Raw genomic sequence first — 27,835 nt, 5'->3', positions numbered from 1 at the left:
CCCCTTTTGGTCGCCCCCCTGCTGGTCTGGAAAGTGTTTCTCAGGGTGGCACTGCCCACTCCTGCAGCTGAGAGACCTGCCCCAACCTGTGGATTTCCCTGAGCAAGTGACAAGACGAACTGACCCTAGGGCAAAGCAAGGGCTTGGAGCACAGCCATTCACACACGTTCCTTGTTTGTGCCAGGCCCTGTGTGTGGGCATTAGGAATACAGGCAGCAGGACTAGAGCAATCCTCAAGGCCAGAGGCTACCAGAGGGGACAGAAGACAAGAAAGTAATGTGGCGGGTATTAGGATAAACCAGGTGGTGTGTGTGTTTAAAGGGGAGCTGGGGGTGTGCGGGGAGACGGGTATCAGCGAACGCTTCCCAGGAATCGGCGCCCGACCCTTGCCTGCCATTCTGCGCCTGGACTCACTGGCCAGACGAGGCCAGACGGGCTTGGCACCCCAACTCCAGACGCGGGGCACGCCCCAGAGGGGTGGAGCCTCGGCCCAGGTGCGCGGTGAGGCGGCGCTTCGCGGAGACAGGAAGTGTGTCCCCAGCGGCGGCCCGTGCCGCGCTCCCGCGAGACGCTCACCTGCGCCCCAGGTGAGCGGCGAGGGGGGCGGGGGAGGGGCTGAGCTGCAGGCGGTTCACCTGGCGGAACAGGTAAGCCCCGCGTGGACTCAAGGGGACGCGAACCCCGGCGTCGTCAATGGGGAGCGTCCGCAAAGCCTGCACCCGGACGGGGGAGGGTCCGGGGCCCGGCTTTTCGGGACCCACCCTCCCACTTCCGGGGTGCCCGCAGGCCCGGCCGAGGAGCGGCCTGAGTAGGCTCCCCTGGCTGGGCGGCCGCACAGTGGGGTAAGAAAGATCGTGGTCGTCCCTGGGGCCGCGCCGGTACAGGGCACGGTCGGCCCGGGCTCACCCCGAGGAACGGCGTCGGGCGGCTGGCTGCCGAGGGCCCAGCGGCTGGAGAGGCTGGCGCCCGGCCGGAGCGCAATACCAGTGTCCGGGAGCAGTACGGGGGTCTGGGTCCTCTGCCTAGGGGTGAGTCTTCGTCTACGCCTTCGGAGTGCATAGATGCCCCAAGCCCCAGCCCACGGCTGTTTGGTGAGCAGGGCTGGGCACGGACCTGGGGCAAAGGCTGGGCCGGCAGGGCCCGTCCCTGGGACCGCTGGGTGGAGGAAGCGGTCCCGAGGCAGACCCCTGGAAAGAGTGTTTGCGCGCGGGAACCGAAAGGGAAGGGGACCTCGTCGGACTCGCGGAAGGTCCCAGCAGGGCGAAGGAGGGCCGGGCGATCCAGCCGCCAAACCCGCTTCTTGGGACGTCTCACTTAAACCTCCCTGGGGGCCCAGAAGGCATCACTTTCTAAAGGAAGCTGCAGCTAAGAACTCGCCTCCGGCCACGACGGGACCGGATCCTCCCTTTCGCCTTCGGCCTGCCTTGGTAGGATTTTGGAAGCGGGGACAGGAGCGAAGGATTTAGCTAGAGTTTAACAGGCTGGGAGGCTTCAGAGGCCAGAGGGTGATGGGAACCCCGGTGGAGCACGACCTTCAGACACCTCATCCTATGTACATTGGAGGGTGCCTGGCCCAGAGAGAAGCAGGTGGGCCCAGAGGCTGAGGGAACCCTGTAACTCAATCTGTGTCTCCTGGGTAGGTGTTAGCGACCCTCCCCCTTGAAGCATGAGCTGCTGTATCCACAGGATAGCATCTGGTATATTGTACAGTTGACCCAAGGCCTACCCCCTTCCCCTGCTGGGACAGTGCATTGAACAGCTGGCATCTTGGGGGCTTTGGAGCTGGGGAGGGAGAGTCTTGCAGTCCCGAAACTTCCCGACTCCGTGCAGTTGGATGGGCAGTGGCACCCACTGCTGTGATCTCGAGGTCTGAGCCTGCAAGGCCTGGGGCTCCTGAGCAGGGCCTACGTCCTTCTTGGCCGTGGGCTTTCCATGGAGCTGTGAATGGGTGCCTTTACCCCTCTCGTCACAAGGAACAGGCATCTCTGTGTAGCAGATTGGAGGCCTCTCTGGAGATGTGGAAGGGACGGCAGATAAGTGGGGCCAGGCTGATAGGGTTCAAGCAGATGTGCGGCTTTAGACAACTTCTCTAAGGCTGTGTGTGCTTTGTGGTAGGAGAGCACTGCGAGAATTGTTTACTACCTCCAAGGCACACAGCATAATGTGAGCCATCAGCAGTCAGCTCTGTGAGTGGATTTTCCATTCCTGAGCGTGGGGAATTTTGTTTACCATGGCAGCCATGGGTTTTAGAACAGCATCTGGCGTATAGTAGGTCTTCAGGGAATATTTGTTGATTGCATAAATTGGTGTCTATCTAGTTGTACACTGCTCAACCCACTGCTGAGGTTTGTGGCCACCATTTGGTCTTGGGTTCTGAGAGCACCTTGCACATTTCGGCTTTCCCACATCTTTGGAGATGGGATTCCCACCCCCCCCTCCCACCCTGCTGCTTCTTGCTGTTTGCAAGAGCACCCAGCTGCCCCTCCTTGTCAGCCAGACTCAAGGTTCTACCCTGAGGTCTAGCACCTACTGTCCCCACTCTGTGACAGACACCCAGTCCCCACGCCTAGCAGGCTCGCAGGCCGGGGGAGATAGACTTAACTCAGGACTGCCGGTGTAGGCGTTTCCAGCCAAAACTGCCAGCAGCAAGTGGCAGCAGGGCAACTCACACTGCACTGGAAGTCCGGGGGTCCTTGGAGAAGCGAGTAGAACCAGGGGATGAGTTGAGAGTTGTAGGATTAAAGAACCCTTGTAGAAGCTGGTATTGTGTAGTACATTGGTTCAGCTTGCTACTGTAATGCATGCATCCCATATGGAGTTCCAACCAGTTCCAGGCTCCTGGCTTCCAGCTTTTTTTCTTTAAAGACTTATTTATTCTTATTGGAAAGTCAGATATGCAGAGAGAAGAGACAGAGAGGAAGATCTTCCATCTGCTGATTTACTCCCCAAGTAGCCGCAACAGCTGGAGCTGAGCCTATCCAAAGCCAGGAGCCTCTTCAGGTCTCCCACGCAGGTGCAGGGTCCCAAGGCTTTGGGCCATCCTCCACTGCTTTCCCAGGCCACAAGCAGGGAGCTGGTGCAAGTGGAGCTGCCAGGATTAGAACCGATGCCCATATGGGATCCCAGCTCGTGCAAGCTAAGGACTTTAGCCACTAGGCTATTGCACCAGGCTCCTGGCTTCCATCTTGCACAGTTCCAAAGATGGGGGTGGGGGGAGACAGATTTTATTATATCTGCTGGTCCTTTCCCCAAATGGCCACTCTAGCCTGGGCCTTCTTCCAGGTTAGGTCTACCATGTGGGTACAGAAGCACCAGCATGTAGGCCAACTTCCACTGCTTTCTCAGGTGTATCAACAGGAAGCTGGGTCAGAAGTGGAGCAGCTGAGACTGCAGTCGGATGCCCACCCAGTGTCTTTACCCCCATATCACAGCACTGGCCCCACAGGCAGCACTTTTAACCTGCTTTGCCACAACTCTGCCTCTGTTTCTAATACCATCCCAGGGGGTTGAAATCTCAGGAGGTTTTGACATTTGACCTGCTTTCTTCCGGGGGATAAAGGGCACAGAAGATGAGCGTTTATGGGCCTGCTTGGGTTCTCCAACACACACGTCCCAGCTGCTCCACTTCCAAACCAGCTTCCTGCTAATGCTCCTGGAAAGTAGTTAAGGATGACTCAAGTCCTTGGGTCTCTGCACACATGTGGAAGACCTGGAGGAGGCTCCTGGATTCAGTCTGGCCCTGCCCTGAACTTTGAGGCCATTTGGGGAAATAAACCAGCTGATGAAAAATCTGTCTCTCCCTCACTCTTGCCCCTTAGCTCTGCCTTCCAAACAAATAAATGTTTTTAAAGATTTGTTTATTTATCTTTAAAGAGGAGGAGAGAGAGGAAGATACTCCGACCGATGGTTCACTCCTCAAGCGGCTGCAACGGCTGGAGCTGAGCCAATCTGAAGCCAGGAGCTCTTCCGGGTCTCCCACACGGGTGCAGGGTCCCAAGGCTTTGGGCTGTCCTCCACTGCTTTCCCAGGCCACAGGCAGGGAGCTGGATGGGAAGGGGAGCTGCCGGGACTAGAACCGGCACCCCGGGCGTGCAAGGCAAGGACTTTAACCACTACACTATCGCACCAGGCCCTTCTTTCAAGATCTTACATGTCGGGCCTGGTGGCGTGGCCTTTAACCCGCCAGGATCCCATATGGGTGCTGGTTCTAATCCCAGCAGCCCCGCTTCCCATCTAGCTCCCTGCTTGTGGGATGGGAAAGCAGTGGAGGACAGCCCAAAGCCTTGGGACCCTGCACCCATGTGGGAGACCCAGAAAGAAGTTCCTGGCTCCTGGCTTCGGATCGGCGCAGCACCATCCATTGCAGTCACTTGGGGAGTGAATCATCGGACGGAAGATCTTCCTCTCTGACTCTCTTCTCTGTATGTCTGACTTTCCAATAAAAATAAATAAATCTTTAAAAAAAAAAAAAAAAGATCTTACATGTGGGTGCAGGGTTGTTAGGTGCAGGATTTGGGTCATTCTCCACTGCTTTCCCAGATCATAAGCAGAGAGCTGGATCAGAAGTGGAGCATTGAGACTCAAACCAGCACCCATATGAGAACCCAATGAAATGGGTAAAGGCTTAGCCTACTGTACACCACAGTGCTGGTCCCAATAAAATCTTTTTGAAAATAGTTTACATTAGAAAACCAGCTCAGGTGAATGACTGAACTGTTTGCGACTTCACCTGGGAAGCCTGCCCGCCATAGTGGACAGTGTGCCTACACTGAAGTCCTGGCTGTGTTCCTGGTTCCAGCTGCTGTTACTGGACACCCTCAAAGGCAGCAGGTGATGGTTTGAGTGGTCAGATGTGTGTCACCCATGTGATAGATTGATTCCCCAGCTCCTGGCTTCAGCCTGACCAGTGCTTGGCTGTTGCAGGCATTTGAGGAGTAAATCAATAAATGGAGCATTTAAGCTCCTCCAATCAGCCCAGCTTATCCCCAGCCTCTGTACCTGACTGCTTCCCGGTTTGTCCCCTGTAGGTGCCTGGCTATAACAAACCATGCAGTGAGCCATGCCCGGCCCCAGACACCCCCGCCCGTCATCTGGGCCACCACGTTTGGGACCCTGGGAACAAGCCACAGAGCTATGCCTGGAGACATACGATAAGCCAGCCCAGCCTTCACCAAGCCACCGAACTCACAGGCCAGACCCCAAGGACCCAGGCCACTATGGCCCCGAAAATGTCACCTTCATCTCTAGCTCAAACGAGCCAGGTGCCGAACCCCCTGCCTGCTGCCTGCTCTGGCGACCCTGGGTATGGGACTGGTGCCGCACTGCCTTCTGTTTCCGCCGCTGCCGGGACTGCCTCCAGCGCTGGGGAGCCTGTGTGCGGGGCTGCAGTCCCTGCTTACCTGCTGGGGACTCCACGGAGGGGCCTGCCGAAGCCAGCTGGGCCAAGGAACACAACGGCGTGCCTCCCAGCCCTGACCGTGCACCTCCTAGCCGGCGGGATGGCCAGCGGCTCAAGTCAAATGTGGGCAGCAGTTTTAGCTACCCTGACGTCAAGTTCAAAGGCATCCCTGTCTATCCTTACCGCAATACCATGTCCTCAGCCCCTGATGCAGACTCCTGCTGCAAGGAGCCGCTGGCCGAGCCCCCGCCCATGCGGCACAGCCTGCCCAGCACCCTCGCCAGCAGCCCCCGCGGCTCTGAGGAGTATTACTCCTTCCACGAGTCAGACCTGGACCTTCCCGAGATGGGCAGCGGCTCCATGTCCAGCCGCGAGATTGATGTACTCATCTTCAAGAAGCTGACAGAGCTGTTCAGCGTGCACCAGATCGATGAGCTGGCCAAGTGCACGTCGGACACTGTGTTCTTGGAGAAGACCAGCAAGATCTCAGACCTTATCAGCAGCATCACGCAGGACTACCACCTGGACGAGCAGGACGCCGAGGGCCGCCTGGTGCGCGGCATCATCCGCATCAGCACCCGCAAGAGTCGCACCCGCCCGCAGACCTCAGAGGGGCGCTCCATGCGGGCTACTGCCCCTGCCACCACAGCACCTGACAGTGGCCATGAGACCATGGTGGGCTCAGCTCTCAGCCAGGATGGTAGGTGGGGGGGTCCTGCGGGGCTGAGGGGCAGACTAGGGGAGGCTGCTGTGGGTGTACCCCTCAGCCGTACCCTGTCCTTGATTTCCACTCCTGTGCTTGCTCCTCCCCAGCTCCCACGCTGGCTCTTCTGGCCACTGCTGTGATGTCCAGAAAGGCCAAAGCCACCTGTTGTCATCAAGTTCACCTTATTGACTCCTTCTAGCCCCTGCCACCAGCTACCAGAGTGGTATCCAGGCCCAGCCTGGGGAGCAAGACCTGGGGACCCATATGGATGTGGACCTCTGGCATGGCTTGCCTTAGCCCCACACTTCTACCCCTTCCTTATTGCACAACTACCCACATGTCCTGTGTGTCTGGAAGCCCTGTGGGGGGTTGACGGGCTGGAAGGGTGCACTAATGACCACTGCTCCTCTCGGTTCCTTCCCTAGAGCTCACAGTGCAGATCTCCCAGGAGACCACAGCAGACGCCATCGCCCGGAAGCTGAGGCCTTATGGAGCCCCAGGTGTGGTCCTGACCTAGCATGCAGAGGATGGGGGACCCTGAGGGCCCCCTCACCCCACTTAACTCCTGGGGTGGAGGGGATGGGATCAGGAGACGAGGGGCTTGAGCAGCCAAACTCAACTCATCCTGCAGGCTGGCTTACAGCAGGGCCAGGTGCCCAGAACAAGCAGGGAATGTTTGAACCCCAACCTACACTGGTGCTGAAAGGACACCCTGTGTGGTTCCTATTGCCGTGACCTTGGCCTTCCCAGCCCTCTGGAGCAAGATCATTACTCTCTCAGAGAGGGAGGCTGGGGTTCAGAGAGGTCAACCGAGTGTCTCCCTGTCAGGATCATACTGAGTCAGGCCCAAAGCCTGCTCTGCTGCTTCACCCCACCACGGGGCCTGATGAGCTCCACCCCTCAGCCTCTTTCCTCCTCTCCCTCTCCCCCAGGGTACCCAGCCAGCCATGACTCGTCTTTCCAGGGCACCGACACAGACTCGTCTGGTGCCCCCCTGCTCCAGGTGTACTGCTAACCACACCAGGCCCCGCGACGCCGCCCTCCCTGGGAGAAGCATGGCCTGCAGAATGAGGGGCCGGAACCCTGCTCTTGGGGGTGGCTTGGCCATGGACCCAGCAGTGTCCACTCTGGTGCCTCCTCCCTTAGCTGGATTGGCTCCTGGACCACTTGTATTTTATTGGGCCCTGGTGCCCACAGCTCCGGCCGCCTCAGTTGGCCTGTTCCTTCCAGCTCACGGCCTTTGGGTGGACTGATGAGAGAAAAGTAAGGACTTAAGTTACCTTCCGAATTGAATCCTGACTCCATGCTGCCGTAACATAGCATACAGACTTCTCCCTGGAGGAACCTACTGCTAAAAGCAGCTTAAGTAGACTGGGTTGGGGGTGGGCAGGGCCCACGCCACACAGTTTCGTTTCATTTCTTGGCTGTTCTACATGTTAACATGACACTAATTTCAAGTACAGAGGTGATGTCTTTAATCTCTTCTGCTTGGCCTTGTGCTTCCCAGAGCAAGACAGAACATCAGGCATCCAGTTTGGCTTAATGCCATGGGGCCAAGGTCAGCTCCAGGAGGTCAGTGGCTAAACCCAAGAAGGTATGACATGTGTTTGCTTGGCCAGCTGTCCAGGTGGCCCCTGCCCTCACAGGCTGGCCTGCTTCCGGCATCCCTCAGCTTCCCCAGCTGGTGACAGTCCTGCAGTTTACCACCTTCTTGGCCTCTTCAACACTGGAGTGGCCTGTGGGTTGTGCGGCTGCCAACTGTGGCTCCCCAGGGAATGGAAAGCTGACCTTGGCAGGAGCAGGATCCCTTGTGTGACCCCCAGAGCTCCACTGGGCTCTGAAGTCTTGCTCAGCTGCTCACCCAAAGGCCACTGGGCAAGAGCTCTGAGTATGGGGGCCTGTTGCAGATGTTCAGGATCCCCTTACATGTATATACTCGTATATGAGAGACACCAAGAGAGCTTCCATCTGAAGCCATGAACTCAAGCCTGGTCTCCCATGTTGAATAGCACTGACCCACCCACTGGAACCATGGCTGCTGCCTCCCAGCAGCTCCAATATGGGACTGGGCACCTCATCCAAACACCTACGCCCCTAGCCTATCCTTTTGACTATCCCATACTTGCTGATCCAGTTTCCCATCAAGAACACTGGAAGGTCCCTTAGGGCTAGGAGCACACCAGTGCCAGCAATACACCAGGCTCTTGGGCTCTGCTATCATGTCCAGGCCAAGGCCCTCCAAGGTGGATGGGACCACAGGGTATCAGTGGGAGCAACTCTTGCAGTCCCTCTCTAGTGCTGCCCAGATTCTGCTTTGGGAGTCAGTAATTACATTCCCAGAAATAAGGGCTTATCAAGTTTGGGAAGACCAGCCCAGGTACTGCATACCCTTTTTGAAACCCTTTAAAAGCTGTTCTGAAATTTTAACATGGAAATGCTGTGTCCCAGAAATTCCAGGGTCAACCTACCCACAGAACACAACCTAGCTAGACCTTCCCAGAACCTCTGTGGCTGCCCAGAGACCTCCACCCCCTGGTCCAGGTGCAGCAGAGGCTACCCTGTACATAGGTGAGCGCCCCGGGAAGTTCATATACCTATGGAGACTCACCAGGACTCCAGCTGACACCTGGTCCCCCCAAGCCACAATCGGAAGGATTCAGGCCTGGCAGTCCCTGGTTCCTCTGAGCTAGGCTTGCTGCCCCAGCCCTAAAGCCCTTGCTGCTTTTCTGCTCCTAGGGGCAGCCCTGCTGTGGTGGGAAGTTCCCCAACGCCCATCTAGCCCAATGTTGCTGGGTCACAAGCCCCCTAAGAACTAGACCCATAATCCAGTTCTGTAGCCAGGAAAGCTCACCTTTGCTGGGACACCCAGACAGAGGAGACACTTTGATTTAATCTTGTATTTGAGTAATGAGAAATTGAGGCCCACAGAGGGACCAGAACTTTACTCAGGTCACATGGCAGAATCTGGGCTCAAAGCCAAACCCCAGCTCCCCACAGCAGTGTTGCCTATGCCCCAGGGAAATGCCAAAGGGAGGAGAGCACGCAGGTGGAGCTGGGTAAATAGCTTTAATGTAACAGTGGCCAAGAGAGGAGCACGAGACCCCCGCTCTGGCCCCTTCTCCCATGGTGACTGGGGACCTCTGGATCTGGGCCAGCCCTGTGCCCGCCTCTGCCCTGAAGCTCCCAAGTCCTGGGGGGGGGACAGCAAGGAAGTCAGATGGCTGCAGGATCAGCCCCCAAGTTCAGGGAGGCAAACACAGGAACCTAGTTGAATTTGGCCTTGGAAAAATCCATCTCCGGATGCTGATCCATGAATCTGGGGAAAGGGGCAGAGGAATAAAGTAGAACAGGCAGTCAAGCTTCCCTGTCCTCCCTCCCACACCTGCTGCAGGTCTAATCTCTAGAACCTTGAGCCAAGCTGGGCGGGGGCAGGCCACAGGTAGTCGGGCCCTTTCAGCCCAGGAGACTAGAGCTGAGGTGCCAACACTGGCACTCTGTTTTCCTGTAGGTGGCAATGACAGTGTGTTACACCTTCCCTCCTGCCATGAGCTGGCCTTGTCCTCCAGATGACCTCAGAAAACGATCAGGTTAGGCAAGCCAAGGCCGCTGAGCCATGAACTGGGCTGGTTCACCCCAGGAGGTGGTAGGGCAGCTCCTGAGTCCTGCTCAGGGACCCACTTGCTGCTATCCACAGGTCTAAGCCCCCAGCACCCACCCTCACTGCAGCCCCTCCTGGAATGACTCACTTTTTCAGAATCTCCTGCTTCTTCTGCTCATCCGAGGTGGGCAGCCCCATGGACTTCTGTCTCTGGTCGTACATCATCTTTTCCACCATGCTTCGAGTTTCACTGTCCAGGTCCGACAACTGGGGGCAGGCAGAGACACAGGTGGGTGAAGTGCCAGTCACCCAGGTCCCCAGCTCCCTGTCCATACTCTCCCAGGCAGCCAGGGATCACCTTGGAGTTCTCAGGGTTGATCTTCTTGGTATTGATCTCAGGGTCACTGGATACCAAGCGGCTCCACCACTCCATCTTATTGATCTGTGAGAAGAGGCAGGAGGGGGCTTGCCCTACAGTAGAAGAGGCTCTCCCGGGGGACAGCAGGGAGGGACAACAGTGTACCACTCGGAAAAATGAGCAGGAAGAAAAATGGGGAGAAACCCAAGTGCCAGGGCAAGGCAGCCAGCAACACCCTGTGGGTCAGGACAAAACATCCTGTGCCAGGGGTGGCTGTCCTCACCCCACCCTTGAGGGGAAACAGCCCTCCTCCCTGGTGCCTGTGTCCCACCTCTGTGGGAGGCAGAGGCGGGCCCCCTAGGCATCCTAGGAGCAGACTCCTCCATGTCTTGTCTGCTCTCCTCTTCCAGCACTTAGAACAGTACTGGCATAGAGCAGGTGTTCCAGGATTTGCTGAGTTGAATACATGCGCAAACCTTGCAGAATCAAGCGGCTTTGGCACTGAACAGTGTGGCCATCCCAACTCCATCCCCATTCCAGGGGTCAGGAGCCCAAACCCATCCCTGCACTCTTTCCCAGACTCCTGAATGGTGAGACCCACTTTAAATGGTCCTGGCATGGAGATCAAGTAAGGTAACTGTGAGGCCCTGGGTGCTCAAACGAGTGGGGTGACATGCAGGCCCACAGTGCTGGGCCACACGCACCTTCTCCAGATGCACAGTCAGCACCCTGCCGTCCTCAATGAGCCACGAGCTCTCCTCCACCTTCACTTCATTGTAGAGTTCCCCGTCGATGATGGCTGGCTGCCCCTTGAGCCCCACGCGGAGATGGCGCCGCTGGATGTCCACCACCATGTCCTTCCCCTTCAGTCGGAAGTTCACACGGAAAGGCACAGCCAGCTACATGGGGCAAAGGAAACCAGGAGGGGCCCACTAGGGGCTGCTGGACATCAGGCTGGCCCCTAACTTCGACCTCGGGCCCCAACACTCACGTCCAGCTCTGACAGCGTCTGGGTCCAGCGATAATTGGGCAGGTCGGCCCCATTGCCAAGGTTGGGCTTCAGTTTTCCTTTGTCCTTTTCGTCTTCCTCTTCATCTTCCTCAGCCTCCTGCTCACACAGTCAGAGGTACTTTGCTGACTTCTTGACAGACATAAGACTGTTGCCTCGCTCCAACCCCAGGCCCACCAAGCATAGCAACCTGCTCCCTGCCCACTCCATGAGAGGCAGATCCCCCAGGCCTGGCTCCCTGGGAACCAGAGGCCAAACCCAGCTGACCTCTCCCTGATGAGCCCAGAATACTACACCCCACAGAACAAAGGAGGTGGCAGGGCCCATGGCCACAGCCCACCTCAGACAGCACCCCTCCACTGCCCCAGTCCTTTGGTGCATTGTCTAAAAGGGAGCCTCAAGTATGGAGGCCCAGGGAAGGCATCCCAGGGGAAGGGGTAAGCCAGAGTATCCCTGAGGTCCTGGCCCTGGCTAACCCCAGAACACTCACCTGCTTCGCCGGAGGGTCAAGGCTGCCGTTCTTGAGCTGGGCCTCATGGTTCTCTGCATCTTTTTTCTGTGGCAAGAAATACAGCAGTGGGCAACCAGACCCCCACTGCCCAGCGCCAGGGAGGGGCGTGCTGCCCCCCTCACCTGGTCAATCTCCAGCTGCAGCCGCTCAGCCTCCTCATCAGTCAGCTCCTTGATCTGAGGCCCAGGGTTCTCTGCCTTGGCTTCCTTGGCGAGCCTGGCAGCCCGCTCAGCCTTCTCCCGCCGCTCAGTCTCCTGCCGGGCCCTCTTCTCCCGCCGCGCCTTCTGTGCCAGCTGGTTGTGGTGGTTGAAGGTCTGTGTGATGAGCTGGGGAGGAAGAGAAGGCAATGAGGTCTCACAGCAGAGGACTTCACCCCAAGACCCACAGCCCAGCTGCTGGGTGCCCCTGCAAAGCACCACCCTTGCAGAATGTTGGTCTCCTCAGTGGTAAAATGGGACGGTGCGCCCATCTGAGAGTGGTAATGAGAACACCACTGTGCTCAGTACACAATGTTGAAAGTACCTGGCTCAATACACAGTGGCTACTTTAACAAGCAAAGCTCATACAAGGAAAACTCAAGCTCCAGACTCTCGCATAGGCCGGCCAGTGCTGTGATGAAGTTGCCTGCAATGCTGGCATCCCACACGAGCGCCAGGTTCAAATCCTGAGTGCTCCACGTGCTCGGGCCCCTGTCACCCTCGAGGCAGACCTGGATGGAGTTCTGGACTTTGTTTTGGCCTGGCCTGGCCCAACCCTGGCAGTTGTGGCTATTTGAGAAGTGAACCTACAGATGGAGGATCTCCATCTCTCCCTGTTTTTTCTGTAACACTGCCTTTTGAATAAAAAAATCTTTATTAAAAAATAAAATTAAGGGGCCCGGCGGCGTGGCCTAGCGGCTAAAGTCCTCGCCTTGAAAGCCCCGGGATCCCATATGGGCGCCGGTTCTAATCCCGGCAGCTCCACTTCCCATCCAGCTCCCTGCTTGTGGCCTGGGAAAGCAGTCCAGGACAGCCCAATGCATTGGGACCCTGCACCCGTGTGGGAGACCTGGAAGAAGTTCCAGGTTCCCAGCATCGGATCGGCGCGCATCAGCCCGTTGCGGCTCACTTGGGGAGTGAAACATCGGACGGAAGATTTTCCTCTCTGTCTCTCCTCCTCCTCTGTGTATATCTGGCTGTAATAAAAATGAATAAATCTTTAAAAAAAAAATAAATAAAATAAAATAAAATTAAGAACCTGGCACGGTAGCCTAATAGCTAAAGTCCTCGCCTTGCATGCATCAGGATCCCATATGGGCGCTGGTTCTAATCCCAGCAGCCCAGCTTCCCATCTAGCTCCCCGCCTGTGGCCTGGGAAAGCAGTCGAGGACGGCCCAGTGCCTTGGGACCTGCACCCGTGTGGGAAACCCAGATCAGCTCAGCTCCTGCCGTTGCAGCTGCTTAGGCAGTGAATCATCAGATGGAAGATCATCCTCTCTGTCTCTCCTTTTCTCTGTACATCTGACTTTCCAATAAAAATAAATCTTTAAAAGAAAAAAGAAAAAGCAGGTTCCTCAACACCCCAAGACTGGCTCAGGCTGTCCCTGTCAGCTGGGGGGACGAAGGTTCTGCAGCCACGCTGACCACAGTACCTGAGACCAGGGATTCCTCGGACCTGCGTCAGCATCACCTCAGCAGTTTATAAATACACTCAGGCCCCACTTCAGTAGAATCAGAAATTCTGGAATATGGTCCAACAATTTAACAAGTCCTCCTGGCCAATTCCTTCGTACAAACCTCAGAGTCAAACTCAGATTGGATTTCCTGGTTTATTCCTACCTGGGTACCACTATTATTTCTAGAAGCAGCCCTGGCATGTGATCACCTAAAACATCCGTGCCCCACTTCCAGGTCACCTGAGAAACTCCTAGTTACCCTCTGGAACACTCAGGGTCCCCTGAGCTCCAACCTAGGTTCTTCAACAGGCCTAGAATATACCCTTAGGAAACACAACTCAATGCCACCCTAAACGTGGCATGCATGTGTACACACACACACACTCTCTCACTGTGTGCCCACCAAGTGACCAGAGGTCAAGAAACAGTCTTAGGCCCTGCACAATGACCCAACTAGTTCATCCTCTCTACCTCCAAGCACCAGAATGCCATATGGGCACCAGTTCATGTCCCAGTTGCTCCACTTCCCATCCAGCTCCCATCCTGTGCCCTGGGAAAGCAGTAGAGGTTGGCCCAAAGCATTGGGACCTTGCCTCCGCGTGGCAGACCCGGAAGAAAACTCCTGGGTCCTGGCTTTAAATCAGCTCTGCTCCGACTGTTGCGGCCAATTGGGGAGTGAATCAACTGATGAAAGATCTTCCTCTCTGTCTCTTCCTCTCTGCATGTGACTTCCCAATAAAAATAAATAAATCTTTAAAAAAAAGAAAATAAAGAAAAGAGAAAACCAGTCTTGAAGCAGCTCTGAGTCAGAGCTGGAGGGAGGAAGGCATCTGTCTCCAAGAGCTCAGGCTCACAGGAGCCACCCTCAGCTCCAGACAGACGGATCCGCCAAACACCCCGAGGCTTCTCACTCATGGGGTGCCAGTTCCTTCCTGCCTTTCCCCACCTTCGGCCTTACCCCACCTCACAGCTGCACACTCTGCAAGGTTAAAGGACATCAAGAACACCCCCTGAAACACGAGCTGACAAAACAGCTATGTTTTCAGAAAGAAATGAGCCACCTGACGGCCTTTCTCCTGTAGATATAAACAAAAGGTCAGGAGACAGTTACGCCAGCAGAGGCTATTCCACTGCAGGGCCTTGGCCCCAAGTCCCCAGTCGGGGAGACCTTGAACTCAAATCATTTACCAACCACTAGCCGAGAGGAGGAGGGAGCATAGCCCTTCGCTCTCCTACACCCAGTGAATCACGTCACATCCCGTTTGCCCTGTTCCTTCCCAATTCCTAAAGGTTAAGTTAGACAACAGCGGAACTACCAGTGTCAAGGCCAGTCACAGCAGCCTCTGACCCCGCCTCCCCAACCTCTACCTACCAACTTCACCCAGGCCCAGCCCCACGGGTGTGGCAGCCAACCCAGAGGCGATCACAGTCCAGCTTCAGTCTGGACAAGACTTTGGGAACCACAAGCCCAGTAAGTTAGGGAAGGGGTGAGAAGGTAGGGCATGCAGTAGGACAGGCTCTCCCTGCTCAGGCTGGCTGACAGGCTGCCTTGCCAGAGCCCACCTGAGCGCTCTTGAAGCTGAACCTAAAGGCAGGAGATCTTAAAGCTGGCCCCTCTAGTGGTGGTGGTGACCAGAGAGAGACAGAGACGGGGGGGGGGGGGGGGGAAGAGAGGGAGAGACACGGACAGAATTCAGTCTCCAAAAGTAAACACTACATTTGGGGCAGGGTTTCTCAATTAGGAGGCCCTACTGAATTCCTACCCAAAAAAATCCTGTTCCCCCGCTCCTGCCCCATTCTCACTTCTCCTTTCAGGAACCCAGGGAGAAAGAACTCAGGATGCCTATTGGAGAGGCAATGGGAGGAGAGCAGACAGGTCCCACACCAAAGGTAGGAATGAATAAGGTCCCTGGCACCACAGTGACAGCACATCCCCGAGGACCATGGCTGCAGTCCCAGGGCCACTTCTGGGCCTCCCGATCCTCACACACAAGCAAGTGCCCTCGCAACTTTCTCCTTCACCCACAAACAAGTGCCCTCGGCAACTTTCTCCTTCTCCTGTGGTCATATCTTGAGGGGTGGCATCACTGTTTCTCCAGGTACCAAAAGGAAGGAAGGGTCATTTGTGAATAACACCGGAGGACAAGCCATTACCCCGTCGCGGCAGGCTAACCCTCTGCTTTACCACAGCAGGGCTGCACTGGTGTGCAGCGGCTGAAGCCACCACTGCTGATGTTGGCATCCTGTATCAGATGGCTGACTGCAGTCCTTACTGCCCTGCTTCTCATCCAGTTTCCTACTACTGCGTCAGAAGAGACAGCAAGTGATGGCCCACGCCTCTGAGCTCTTACCACCCATAACAGAGACCTAAACACAGTTCTTGGCTTCACCCAACCTGGCTGTTGTGACCATTAGAGGGGTAAACCAGAGGACGAAGATGGCTTTCAAACAAACAAAACATAACTACAATGACTTGAAACACAAATCTATGCAATGGGGAGGACTCTGACCTAGTGGTTAAGATGTGGCTTGGGGAGCCTGGTGGCGTGGCCTAGCGGCTTAAAGTCTTCGCCTTGAACGTAACCCCGGGATCCCATATGGGTGCCGGTTCTAATCCCGGCAGCTCCACTTCCCATCCAGCCCCCTGCTTGTGGCCCGGGAAAGCAGTCGAGGATGGCCCAAAGCCTTGGGACTCTGCACCCGTGTGATAGACCTGGAATAAGCTCATGGCTCATGGCTCCTGGCTTCAGATCGGCACAACACTGGCCACTGCGGTCAATTGGGGAGTGAATCATCGCACGGAAGATCTTCCCCTCCATCTCTCCTCCTCTCTGTATATCTGACTTTGTAATAAAATAAATAAAATAAATAAATCTTAAAAAAAAAAAAGATGTGGTTTGGGACATTTGCATCACATATCAGACTGCCTAGGTTCTAGACCCAGCTATGCTAACTACAGCTTTCTGCTAACACACATCCAGGGCAGCAGCAGGTAATCACTCAAGTATATGGGTCCCTGTTACAAATCTGAGAAACCCAGGTTAAATTTCTGGCTCCTTGTTTCAACCTGGTCCAGTCCTGCTGTGGTGGGCAATTGGACAGTGGATGGAGGCTGTCAGAAGGTAAAGGTGGGCCTGGCACAGTAGCCTAGCAACTGAAGTCCTTGCCTTCAACGTGCCAGGATCACTTATGGGAGCCAGTTCTAATCCTGACAGCTCCGCTTCCCATCCAGCTCCCTGCTTGTGGCCTGGGAAAAGCAGTTGAGGATGGCCCCAAGCCTTGGGACCCTGCATCCACATGGGAGATGCGAAAGCTCCAGGCTCCTGGCTTCGGATTGGCACAGCACCGGCCGTTGCAGCTCACTTGGGGAGTGAATCATCGGATAGAAGATCTTCCTCTCTGTCTCTCCTCCTCTCTGTATATCTGACTTTGCAATAAAAACATATAAATCTAAAAAAATACATAAATAAAATAAAAAATAAATTAAACAATCTATGTTCTCCTGACAACAGTGCAAAGAACACTATCCCTGCTGCCACATGGCTCCATCCTGGAAGATGCTAGGAAACCAGGTACCCATGCTGAAAGCAGAATGCCAGTGTAGACCCAGAGTAACCAAATGGATACTCAAAGTTTTAGCTCACAAAAACATGGTAAAATGTGAGCTCTCTTCCAGCCACTAGAAACATGACAGCACACCGAAGTGTAACCAGCGACTGCTGAGCCAACAAAAGACCGGCTCCACGCCTCACACCTCCCAGCAGAACCAAGATGCATCCCTGGAAACACCAACCCAGTAGCTGAAATACAGCCTCTGATCCCAAACACGACCCACAGGGAATCCAAATGCCAAGGCCAGGCATTGTGTGACACCATGGGGACAGTAACATCAGGGAATCAGTTCCTGCCAGAGCAGCTCTTTCTTTTTTTTAATATTTTTTTTTATTGGAAAGTCATATATACAGAGAGGAGAGACAGAGAGGACGATCTTTCATCAGTTGATTCACTACCCAAGTGACCACAACGGCCAAAGTTGAGCCAATCTGACACTAGGAGCCTAGAGCCTCTTCTGGGTCTCCCACATGGGTTGCAGGACCCAAGGCTTTGGGCCATCCTCAACTGCTTTCCCAGGCCACAGGCAGGGAGCTGGATGGGAAGTGGGGCAGCCAGGATGAGAACCAGAGCCCATATAGGATTCCTGGTGCATGCAAGGCAAGGACTTTAGCCAGTAGGCCAACGCATCAAACCCAACTCTTTTTTTTGAAAAATGATTCATTTCTTTTTATTGAAGAAGCAGATCAGATCGACAGATCTTCAATCTGCTGGTTCACTCAGTAGCCGCCAATGAACAGAGCTGAGCCAACTGATCTGAAGCCAGGAGCCTCATGCAGGTGCGAAGGCTTTGGACCATCCTTGAATGGTTTCCCAGGCCACAAACAAGGAGCTCGATAGGCAGTAGAGCAGCTGAGAAATGAGCTGGCATCCATATGGGATCCTGGTGTGTGCAAGGTGAAGACTTAACCACTGAGCCATTGCACCGGGCCCCATAGCAGCCATGGTTCTCCTGAGACACCTCTTGGCAGGCTCCAGCATAGCTGCAATTAGAGAAGATACCGAGACAGAAGGGCAGGGTGGGAACCTTCAGCCACTCCAACAACCGCATCCCATCAGGCTTCCTACATAAGGAGGAACCACAGAAACACCTGCTGAGAGGGACGAGAAGATATCTAGGCTGTAGGAGAGCCGTAACTTGTACTGCAAGCCCTGCCAACTTGCCCTAATTCAATGTACCTTTCACAATAAACCAGTAATAAAAAGGTAAACACTATCCCGGGTTCTGTCCTTCTAATGAAGTGAAGGTGCAGGGCTGGTGTTGTGGTGTAGTATGTTGGGCCACTGTCTGCAGTGCTGGCATCCCATAGGGGAACTCTGGAACTCAGTTCCAGCTCCCTGCTAACGCATCTGGGAAAGCAGCAGACAATTGCCTCAGTAATTGCCACCTTGCCACCCACATGGGAAAACCAGTGTTCCTGGGATCGGGTCATTGCAGCCATTTTGGAAGTAAACTGAACGATGGAAGATCTGTCTCTCCCACTGTCTCTGTAGTTTTATCTTTGAAATAAATCTTTTCATTGGAAAGACGTTTTTACAGAGGAGAGACAAAGAGGAAGATCGTCCATCTGCTGGGTCACTTCCCAAGTAGCTGAAACAGCCAGCGCTGAACGGATCCAAAGCCAGGAGCCAGGAGTCTCCTCCAGGTCTCCCATGTGCGTGCAGGTCCCAAGGCTTTGGGCCATCCTCGACTGTTTTCCCAGGCCACAAGCAGGGCGCTGGGTGGTGGGTGGAGCAGCTGAGATATGAACTGGTGCCCATTTAGCCATTCAGCTATCGTACTACACTCTCAAATAAATAAAACTCCAAACAGGAAAAAATGTTTTTCTTTTGTTTTATCTAAAAGCCACAGTTCCAGAGAGAAGGAGAGAAAGAAATCTTCCATCTGCTGCTTCTTTTCCCATATGGATACAATGGTCAGGGCTGAGGCAATTCACAGCAGAAGCTTCTTCTGGATCTCCCATGTGGGCGTAGGAGCCCAAGAATTTGAGCCATTCTCTGCTGCTTTTTTTTTTTTTAAAGATTTATTTATTTTTTATTGGAAAGTCAGATATAGAGGAGGAGAGATGGAGAAGAAGATCTTCCATCCATTGATTCACTCCCCAAGTGACCGCAATGACCCAGAGCTGAGCCAATCTAAAGCCTGGAGCCTCTTCTGGGTCTCCCACATGGATGCAGGGTCCCAAGGCTTTGGGCCGTCCTCTGCTGCTTTCCCAGGCCACAAGCAGGGAGCTGGATGGGAAGTGGAGCTGCCGAGATACGAACCAATGCTCATATGGGATCCCACCATGTGCAAGGCAAGGACTTTGGCCACTAGGCTACCATGCCAGGCCCCTTCTGCTTTCTCAAGTGGAGCAGGCAGGACTTGAACTGGTACCTATGTGAGGTGCTAGCACTACAGGAAAAAGCTTAGCATACTAAGCCATGGTGCAGCCCAAAATAAATAAATCTTTTAAAAAGTACAAGTGGTGGGCCTGGCGCAATGGTCCAGCGGCTACATCCTCCCTTATATGCGCCGGGATCCCATATGAGCACTGGTTCATGTCCTGGATGTTCCACCTCCCATTTAGCTCCCTGCTTGGCTTGGGGTCTGGGAAAGCAGTGAACCTGCAAGGGGAAGAGTTCTCTTTCTCTCCCTCAAGCTGCCTTTCTAATAAAGATAAATAAATCCTTAAAAAAAGAAAGTACAAGTGGCACCCTGGGACCCTGAGAGGCAGGTCAAAACATAGAATAAGCCTAGGGATTGAGGTCTTAACCTGCAGGGTGTGCGCTAACACTGGGCAGCTGACTGCACCTGCATCTGCGTAATGTCCGGACAGTGGAAGAACTGGCTGTTAGGTGGAAGAAAAAATACAGAATTTGTGTGAGAAGTGTTATCAATAAAAACAGTTAATAGGACACAAGTAAAATCTGTATTGTGGGAAAACTTTCAGGACAAATGACCAGGCTTCTCCAAAAAATGAATTGCAACCTGGTTGAGTTCCCAGCAACCAGGCTGTTTTTAATCAAAGCAACAGTCATCAAACAACCCAACTGCCAGTGAGGGACACCAGATCCCGCTCTGACCTACCCATTTGTATTTCTGACCTCGGCTCCTAACTCCGGTCTCTGAGAGACTGCAAGGATGATCCAACATTGGACCCACACAGAAGACCTGAATGGAGTCCCTGGGTCCAGCTCTAGCTACTGAGGTATCTGGGGAAAAAAACACTAAATGGGAAGCATCACTATTTATGTCTCTGAATGCTTTTTTCTCCAATTTTGCAAAGGATTTGAACAGGCTTGTCAAAGATGATATACAAATAGTCAAAAAGTATATGAGGGTCTTGCCTTTATGAGTTCTAGGTGTCCTATATGGGCAGAGGTTCCAAACCCTCTTCCTATCCTGCTCCCTGCTTGTTGCCCAGGAAAAACAGTGAAGGACAGCCCAAAGCCTTGGGTTCCTGCACTCATGCGGGAGACCTGGAAGCAGCTCCGGGCTCCCAGCTCAGCTCTGGCCATTGCAGCCATCTGATAGCTGTAACAGAAGATGGAAGATCTTTCTTTCTGTCTTTCCTTCTCTGTAAACTTGGCCTTTCCAATAAAAATTTAAAATCTTAAAAAAAAAAAAAAAAAGATCTCTACAGCTACTGCTTTGCTTTGTTATAGCAGGTAAAAACTGCTGCCTATGCTGTGCCAGCATCCCTCCTGATTTTAGACAGGCCCAGGTGAGGTCATTTGGGAAGTAAGCCAGCAGCACTCCCTGTCCCTATCTCTCTCTGCAATTCTGTCTTTCAAGTAAAATAAGTAAATCTTTCAAAAATAACTATCCTCACAGCCCAGCGCAGTAGCCTAATGCCTAAAGCCTTCCTCTTGCATGTGCCGGGATCTGATATGGGTGCCGGTTCTAATCACTACTTCCCTGCTTCCCATCCAGCTCCCTGCTTGTGGCCTGGGAAATCAGTCAAGGCCGGCCCAAAGCCTTGGGTCCCTGCACCCATGTGGGAGAACTGGAGAAGAGACTATCAGCTCCTGGCTTCGGATTGGCACAACTCTGGCTGTTGTGGCCACCTGGGAAGTGAATCAACAGATGTATACTCTTACCTCCTCTCTGCATATATGACTTTCAAATAAATAAATAAACCTTTACAATAATTAATAAGCATCCTCCCTTACAAACCAGAACAGTTAGGTTTGGGGACTAGGGGAGTCCCGCAAGGACACAGAGCTGGAAGGCAGAGGCCAGGAGTGTGCAGCACTCCTGCTGAGCACTGAGTGAGCAGCCTCAGATTATCAATTTCCAAAATATAATTATTATAACAGTCAGAACCACCACCACAAAGTGCACTCCCTAAAACCTTGATTCTGAGTCGCAGCATCTGGGAAGACATGGATTGGCAGGCCCTGAGTTTTCCCAATTTCTTTTTTCCCTTAAGATTTATTTATAAATCTGAAAGGCAGAGTGACAGAGGGAGAGCTCTTCCATCTGCTGCTCCATTCCCTATTGCCTGCCACAGCCAGGGATGGGGCAGGTAGAAGCCAGCAGCCAGACACTTCATCTTGGTTTCCACGTGGGTGGCAACAACCAAAGTACTCAGGCCCGGCGCGGTGGCCTTGCGGCTAAAGTCCTCACCTTGAGCGCACCGGGATCCCATATGGTCACCGGTTCTAATCCTGACAGCTCCACTTCCCAACCAGCTCCCTGCTTGTGGCCTGGGAAAGCAGTCAAGAACGGCCCGGGTACTTGGGACCCTGCACCCATGTGGGAGACCCAGAAGAGTTTCTGGCTCCTGGCTTTGGATCAGCATAGCACTGGCCGCTGCAGTCACATGGGGTGTGAATCACCACATGAAAGATATTTCTCTCTGTCTCTCCTCCTCTCTATATATATCTGACTTTGGAACAAAAATAAATAAGTCTTTGAAACAAAAGAAACAAAGAGGCAGGTGCTGGAGCAAAAAGATCGGCCTGGTGCTCCCACAACTCAGCTAAAGACTTCACAAAAACTCCCTGCAGGAGCCCAGCACACTGGCCTAGCTGCTAAAATCCTCGCCTTGCACGCCCCGGGATCCCATATGGACGCCGGTTCTAATCCCAGAAGTTCCACTTCCCCTCCAGCTCCCTGCCTGTGGCCTGGGAAAGCCTTGGGACCCTGCACCCACATGGGAGAACTGGAGGAAGTTCCTGGCTCCCAGCTTTGGATTGGCACAGCACCAACCATGCGGTCGCTTGGGGAGTGAATCATCGGACGGAAGATCTTCCTTTCATCTCTCCTCCTCTCCGTATATCTGACTTTGCAATAAAAATAAGTAACTCTTCGAAAATAAATAAGCAAATCTTAACAAAAAAAAAAAAAAAACCTCCCTGAGGCAATGTCCTTCTTTTGTGAAATGTGCACACGCAGCCCCTCTGCTACAGAACAAGGACCAGAGAACAGCCAAAGCTACAGTGAGGAGTTCGGCTTCCACACACGACAGCCCCTTCCTCCCTCCAGGCCTCGCTCATGGCACCGCACATCTGCTCAAGAAGGCCAGGCCCCTTTGATCTGCAGAGACCTGCCAGACCTAGGATCCCCAACACTCACCTTCTCTGCCATCCCCTCCTCTCCACCAACAAAGAAGTCTGTTTTGCGTCGAAGGAAGCTGAAGAAGGTATTCACAAGCTGAAAGACACAGAGAGAATGCTGAGGTTACAGAGGTGCCGTGCAGGCGGCAGGCACAGGAGGCACTTCCTGGGTACAAGAGGGAACCTGGGCCTCCCACTGAGGAGAAAGCCTCCCCTGTCAGGCCACCTCCATTCACCAGGAAGTCCACCCAATCTTAGGTAGATTATGTGAAACACAGATGTCTCACCTCTGAACATGGAACATTCCTCCACAGTCAGGGCATGAACTGTCTGGGCATAATTTTCCTTTCCAGGAGTCAAAAGTTCATTAAAGGGCCTGGTGTGGTAGCCTAGTGGCTAAAGTCCTTGCCTTGCACATGATGGGATCCCATATGGGCATCGGTTTGTATCCCAGCAACCACACTTCCCATCCAGCTCCCTGCCTGTGGCCTGGGAAAGCAGTCAAAGACGGCCCAAAGCCTTGGGACCCTGCACCTATGGGAAGACCCAGAAGAGGCTCCAGGCATCAGATCGGCTCAGCTCCAGCCATTGCAGCTGCTTGGGGAGTGAATCATCGGACAGAAGATCTGTCTCTCCTCCTCTCCGTATATCTGTCTTTCCAATAAAAATAAGTTAAATCTTAAAAAAAAAACTTTAGGGCCCGGCGGCGTAGCCTAGCAGCTAAAGTCCTCGCCTTGAACGCCCCGGGATCCCATATGGGCACCGGCTCTAATCCCGGCAGCTCCACTTCCCATCCAGCTCCCTGCTTGTGGCCTGGGAAAGCAGTTGAGGACAGCGCAAAGCCTTGGGACACTGCACCCGCGTGGGAGACCCGGAAGAGGTTCCAAGTTCCTAGCTTCGGATCAGCGCAGCACCAGCCGTTGCGGCTCACTTGGGGAGTGAATCCTCGGATGGAAGATCTTCCTCTCTGTCTCTCCTCCTCTCTGTATATCTGACTTTGTAATAAACTGAATAAATCTTTAAAAAAAAAAAATCTTTGGGCCCGGCGGCGTGGCCTAGCGGCTAAAGTCGTCGCCTTGAAAGCCCCGGGATCCCATATGGGCGCCGGTTCTAATCCCGGCAGCTCCACTTCCCATCCAGCTCCCTGCTTGTGGCCTGGGAAAGCAGTTGAGGACGGCCCAATGCATTAGGACCCTGCACCCGCGTGGGAGACCCGGAAGAGGTTCCAGCTTCCCGGCTTCGGATTGGCGCGCATCGGCCCGTTGTGGCTCACTTGGGGAGTGAATTATCGGACGGAAGATCTTCCTCTCTGTCTCTCCTCTGTATATATCTGGCTGTAATAAAATGAATAAATCTTTAAAAAAAAACAAAAAAACAAAATCTTTAAAGAAAGAAAAGCTGAATGTTGAGGGCCAGGTGCTCCAAGTCATCCAAGGCAACAACCAACATTGTGAGGCGTTCCCGCCCACCGCTATTATGGCCAAGCTACAATGGTCTGTTGGTGAGGCGTTAAATGCATTTTCAGTTTACAATGACTTTATCAGGACATAACCCCATCCCAAGCAGACAAGCATCCGCTTGTGCTCAGTAAAACTCTTGCCCAATGAAACAATCTCACAGTAACCTAAGCTTACCACAGATGGTCTGAGACCAATTTGACTCAGGTTATCTCAAGAATTTCCATTCTTGCTATTGCTTTCCCAAATTACTCCCAACAAATGTACTCCCTCTCAAATCCAACCTTGAAAGAGCCATGAAAACTTGTTCCCATGGGGCCGGCACAGGGGCATAGGACATTAATCCTCCACTGTGGTGCCAGCATCCCATTTGGGGAACCAGTTCCAGTCCCTGCTGATCTACCACTAACCCAGCTCCCTGCTGATAAGCCTGGAAGGCAACACAGGATGGCCCAAAACCTTGCGTCCTGCACCCATGTGGGAGACACAGAAGCTCCTGGCTTCTAGCTTCTGATCAACCCAGCTCTAGCTACAGCAGCCATCTGGAGAACCAACAGATTTGAAAGAACTCTCTTTGCCTCCTCGCTCCCAACTGCCTCTGTAATTTTTTCAAGTAAAATAAATAAATCTTAAAAAAAAGTCTCAGGCCCGATGCCATGGCCTAGTGGCTAAAGGCCTCGCCTTAAACGCACTAGGATCCTGTATGGCTGCCGATTCTGATCCCGGCTGCTCCACTTCCCATTCGGCTCCCTGCTTGTGGCCTGGGAAAGAAGTCAAGGACGGCCCAAAGCCTTGGGACCCTGCACCCACGTGGGAGACCCGGAAGAGCTCCTGGCTTCTGGCTTCAGATCGGCACAGCAGCAGTCGTTGTGGTCACTTGGAGAGTGAATCATCGGACAGAACATTCTTCCTCTCTGTCTCTCCTCTGTATATCTGACTGCACAATAAAAATAAAATAAAATTTAAAAGAAAAAGTCTCATAATATCATGTGTAACCAAATCATGCACACACCTAAACTGAAAAACACTTCTGCTTAAAAAGAAAAAGGGAAAAGTAAGCGTGTGCCCAATGAGGCATACTCAGCCCCGCAAAGTGGCCAAGTGTCAGCCTAAGGAGTAAGGGGTCTGGTCCAGTTCAGGGAAGAAGCCTGGCCCCTTTCTGACCCTCCGCTGATGAATGGGACGAGAGGGGGCTTTTCTCCCTCTAGCTCTCTGTTCCTGATCCTACAAACCCCTTGGTTCAGGCGGTCACTCAGGAGTAAACGGGCTTTGACAAAGCCGCTGGCAGGAGCCAGGAGGACAAGGCTACATTCTGCTCACACCCCAGGCGCCCATCTCCTGAGGGTCTGGAACACACTCATCACTCAACAGATGCCACGCGCCAAGATACGACTCAGAAATAGTTCAGGAAAACGAGGACAGGTCGTTCCGCCTCAGGGGCAAGGGACCTGGCGGTGGACACGAATCTACTATTCCCGCTCCAGGTCTATTTTAAAAAATTAGCGTGCTAATACTACTCAGGCCTCCCGCCGCTCCCCACCTCCCCCTTAGTAGGCTCGCTCCAAGTCCTGGTAAACCTAAGCCACAATTCTGGGAGACGCCAGACCAGGGATGCTCTCTGCTCATGGGGCGGCATGCAAGCGGGAAACAGGGCCGGAAGCACGGGAGACAAAAATTAAAAAAAAAATTGGGGGGAGCGAGAAAGGCTGTGGGGGAATTCCCCGGGCGGGTGCAAGGCCGCGGAATTGCTAAGACAGGAACTACCGAGGGGCGCCCGGTAGGGAATCACCGCTGCCCGCCGGGCGACACGACCGGAAGCTGCAACCCGCTGAGAAGGCGGGAGGAGGCGGAATCCCAAGCGCCCACGAGGCCCAGGGGTAGATCTCGGCCCTGGAAGGCGGACAAGGCCGGAGGGAACGTGTGGTCGGGGCCGCCGCCGGGGAAATGGGGGTGGAAGGCCGGGCCCACGCCGCGCGGCGGTTACCTCCTGCACACCACCCTCATGCTGCTGTGCCATGGCCAGCAACATCCCGTCGAACCGTTCCTCTTCCTGCTCCCCGCCCATCGCGCCGGCTCCGAGTCCCGCTCCGAGCTCCGCACTCGAGTCCCGCGCTATCCCGGTTCCTTTGCTGAGGGCGGGGGTCGCTCCGGGCCCAACGGCTCCAGTCGTCTGCCTTCTGCAACGGAGCCGGAAATACGCACCCGCCCAGCAGTCCAGGTCCGCCCCTTCTCTTCCCGCCTCCCTTCCAGTCCGCGACCATCCACCGCACGCCAAACATCCCGCGTCACCGATGATTGGTCGATGGGAGGAGCCAATCAATCAGCACGTCCGTGACGTATCGTGCCCCGCTGTGGGGCCGAGAGTTTGGCTTGAGTTGCTATGGCCACCAGATGCTTTAGAGTCTTCTAGAAAGCAAATCCTGTTAGAAGTTGAAAAGGGGGCAGCTTTGCGCCTCTACCTTGTCCTTAAACTCTTACCTTGTCGAACAGTAGAACTCAAAGCGCCTTTCGCTATCTCTTCGGATCCTATCCTGAAGCAATGGCGTCCATCATAAAATGGACCCGACCAAGGACAGCCTTGGGGGGTCATCACTGGGTGCTACACCCCAAAAAATAAGTCAGACACAGACTCTTAGAAGTTCGGGAGTCTTTATTTACTGACTGGTGGACTGTCCCAAAGCACTGCAAGTGGAAGAGGAGAGCAGCCCCGAATGGCTGCTGTCAGGGTTTTTTAAAGCTTACGTTGGCATGAAAAACTATCCAGTCAACTAGATTAACATTGGCATGTGTGCAAAAGACTATCAAATGAACTAGGCTAACAATGGCACCATGAGACTAAGGGAGCTGCTTCTTCTAAAGGTTGGGCACTCTCCCCTCCCAAAGTTACTCTTGGATGCATGGGAACATCCAAGCTCTGAACCGACCAACTGGATGAAAAGGTGGTGATAAATACACAAAAGACCTGGGTTGCTCGAGCTTGGCCCCGGGCCGCCATGCGGCCCGGGTGCGAGGGTCCCTGCCACGATTCCAGCCTAACACAGCCAAGCTTTCCACCACCTGCGCAGCGGAAAACTGGACAAGGGGAAACCCTAAGACGGACTATGTCAATCAGTGGACTCTGCACCAGCCTCATCATACCTGGACTGTTGCTGATGATATGTTGGTGCTTCTAATTGATCGAGGTGACGCTCTGCTGGCTCTGCCTACAAACCTGAGAGGGCCTCCCTAAGAGGCCGTTGAACTTGAACTGGACAAGTGGGATGCTGGACTCTGTATGGTGTAAACTTTTAATTAGGGAATCTCAACGGAACTTGAGCTGTGGTTATGCATCAAGGTGAAGGAATTCATGATGGGGGAAGGGTTTGGGGTGAAGGGGGGGAATCAAAGTACCTATGAAATTGTGTCATGTAATGCAATGTAATTAATGAATAAATGAATATTTAAAAAAAAAAAAAAAAAAAAAGAAAACTTACCAAAAAAAAAAAAAAAAAAAAGACCTGGGTTGCTCTAGGATTGTCTGGGGAAGCTTTGTAGCTGATTGCTAACCTGAGGATAAGGGGAAAGGTTGACTTTCTGCAGCTCAACTGCGAGGCACCACTAGGAGAAACAAGAAGATGGTTATTTATTTACTGTGTCTCTGTAATCCCTCTTAATATCCGGGAGGCCTGTGGCAAACAGGATGAAACTTCCAGAGCCTCTGCTAGACAAAAGTAAGATCCCATTCCGAAATGTCACCCTTGCAAGGGACTCCCCTAGAACTTGAGATCATGGCAAGGGTCAAGTTTAGACACATCAGAATACTTGGGGGTGAGGGGCGTCTAGCTTGACTGTCACCACTTTTTGGGGGGGGAAGGATGTATGTGTTTTGTTTTTTATGGTTAAAAATTTATTTATTTGAAAGGCAGATCAGATTTGCAAAGAGAAGGAGAGTCAGAAAGAAAGATCTTCCATCCACTGGTTCACTGCCCTAGTGACTGCAGTGGTCAGA

At 53.6% G+C, this 27,835-nt stretch overlaps 2 protein-coding genes across 3 annotated transcripts; one reads left to right on the top strand and one right to left on the bottom strand.

The window, feature by feature from the left end:
- The first annotated feature begins 440 nt into the window (after nucleotides 1-440).
- KDF1 (keratinocyte differentiation factor 1) lies at nucleotides 441-7,566 on the top strand. 2 transcript variants are annotated; one of them, XM_058677401.1, is made up of 4 exons: nucleotides 441-587; nucleotides 5,028-6,098; nucleotides 6,530-6,604; nucleotides 7,037-7,566. In XM_058677401.1, the coding sequence occupies exons 2-4, from the start codon at nucleotides 5,060-5,062 to the stop codon at nucleotides 7,117-7,119; spliced, it is 1,197 nt and encodes a 398-aa protein (XP_058533384.1). In that variant the 5' UTR covers nucleotides 441-587; nucleotides 5,028-5,059; the 3' UTR covers nucleotides 7,120-7,566. The 2 variants fall into 2 exon arrangements, with proteins under 2 accessions (XP_058533384.1, XP_004592262.1); XM_004592205.3 differs by having other exon boundaries at nucleotides 491-647.
- A 1,585-nt stretch (nucleotides 7,567-9,151) lies between these two features.
- On the bottom strand, nucleotides 9,152-26,059 carry NUDC (nuclear distribution C, dynein complex regulator). Its single transcript, XM_004592206.3, has 9 exons — nucleotides 25,832-26,059; nucleotides 22,410-22,487; nucleotides 11,703-11,906; nucleotides 11,560-11,625; nucleotides 11,052-11,168; nucleotides 10,765-10,959; nucleotides 10,061-10,144; nucleotides 9,851-9,969; nucleotides 9,152-9,420 (listed from the first exon to the last, which is right to left on the bottom strand). The coding sequence occupies exons 1-9, from the start codon at nucleotides 25,910-25,912 to the stop codon at nucleotides 9,369-9,371; spliced, it is 996 nt and encodes a 331-aa protein (XP_004592263.1). The 5' UTR covers nucleotides 25,913-26,059; the 3' UTR covers nucleotides 9,152-9,368.
- Between the last annotated feature and the right edge of the window lie 1,776 nt (nucleotides 26,060-27,835).

This window comes from Ochotona princeps, chromosome 2, assembly GCF_030435755.1.
Source record: "Ochotona princeps isolate mOchPri1 chromosome 2, mOchPri1.hap1, whole genome shotgun sequence".
Classification (NCBI taxonomy): Eukaryota; Metazoa; Chordata; class Mammalia; order Lagomorpha; family Ochotonidae; genus Ochotona; species Ochotona princeps.
This window is presented reverse-complemented; position numbering and strand designations above follow the sequence as displayed.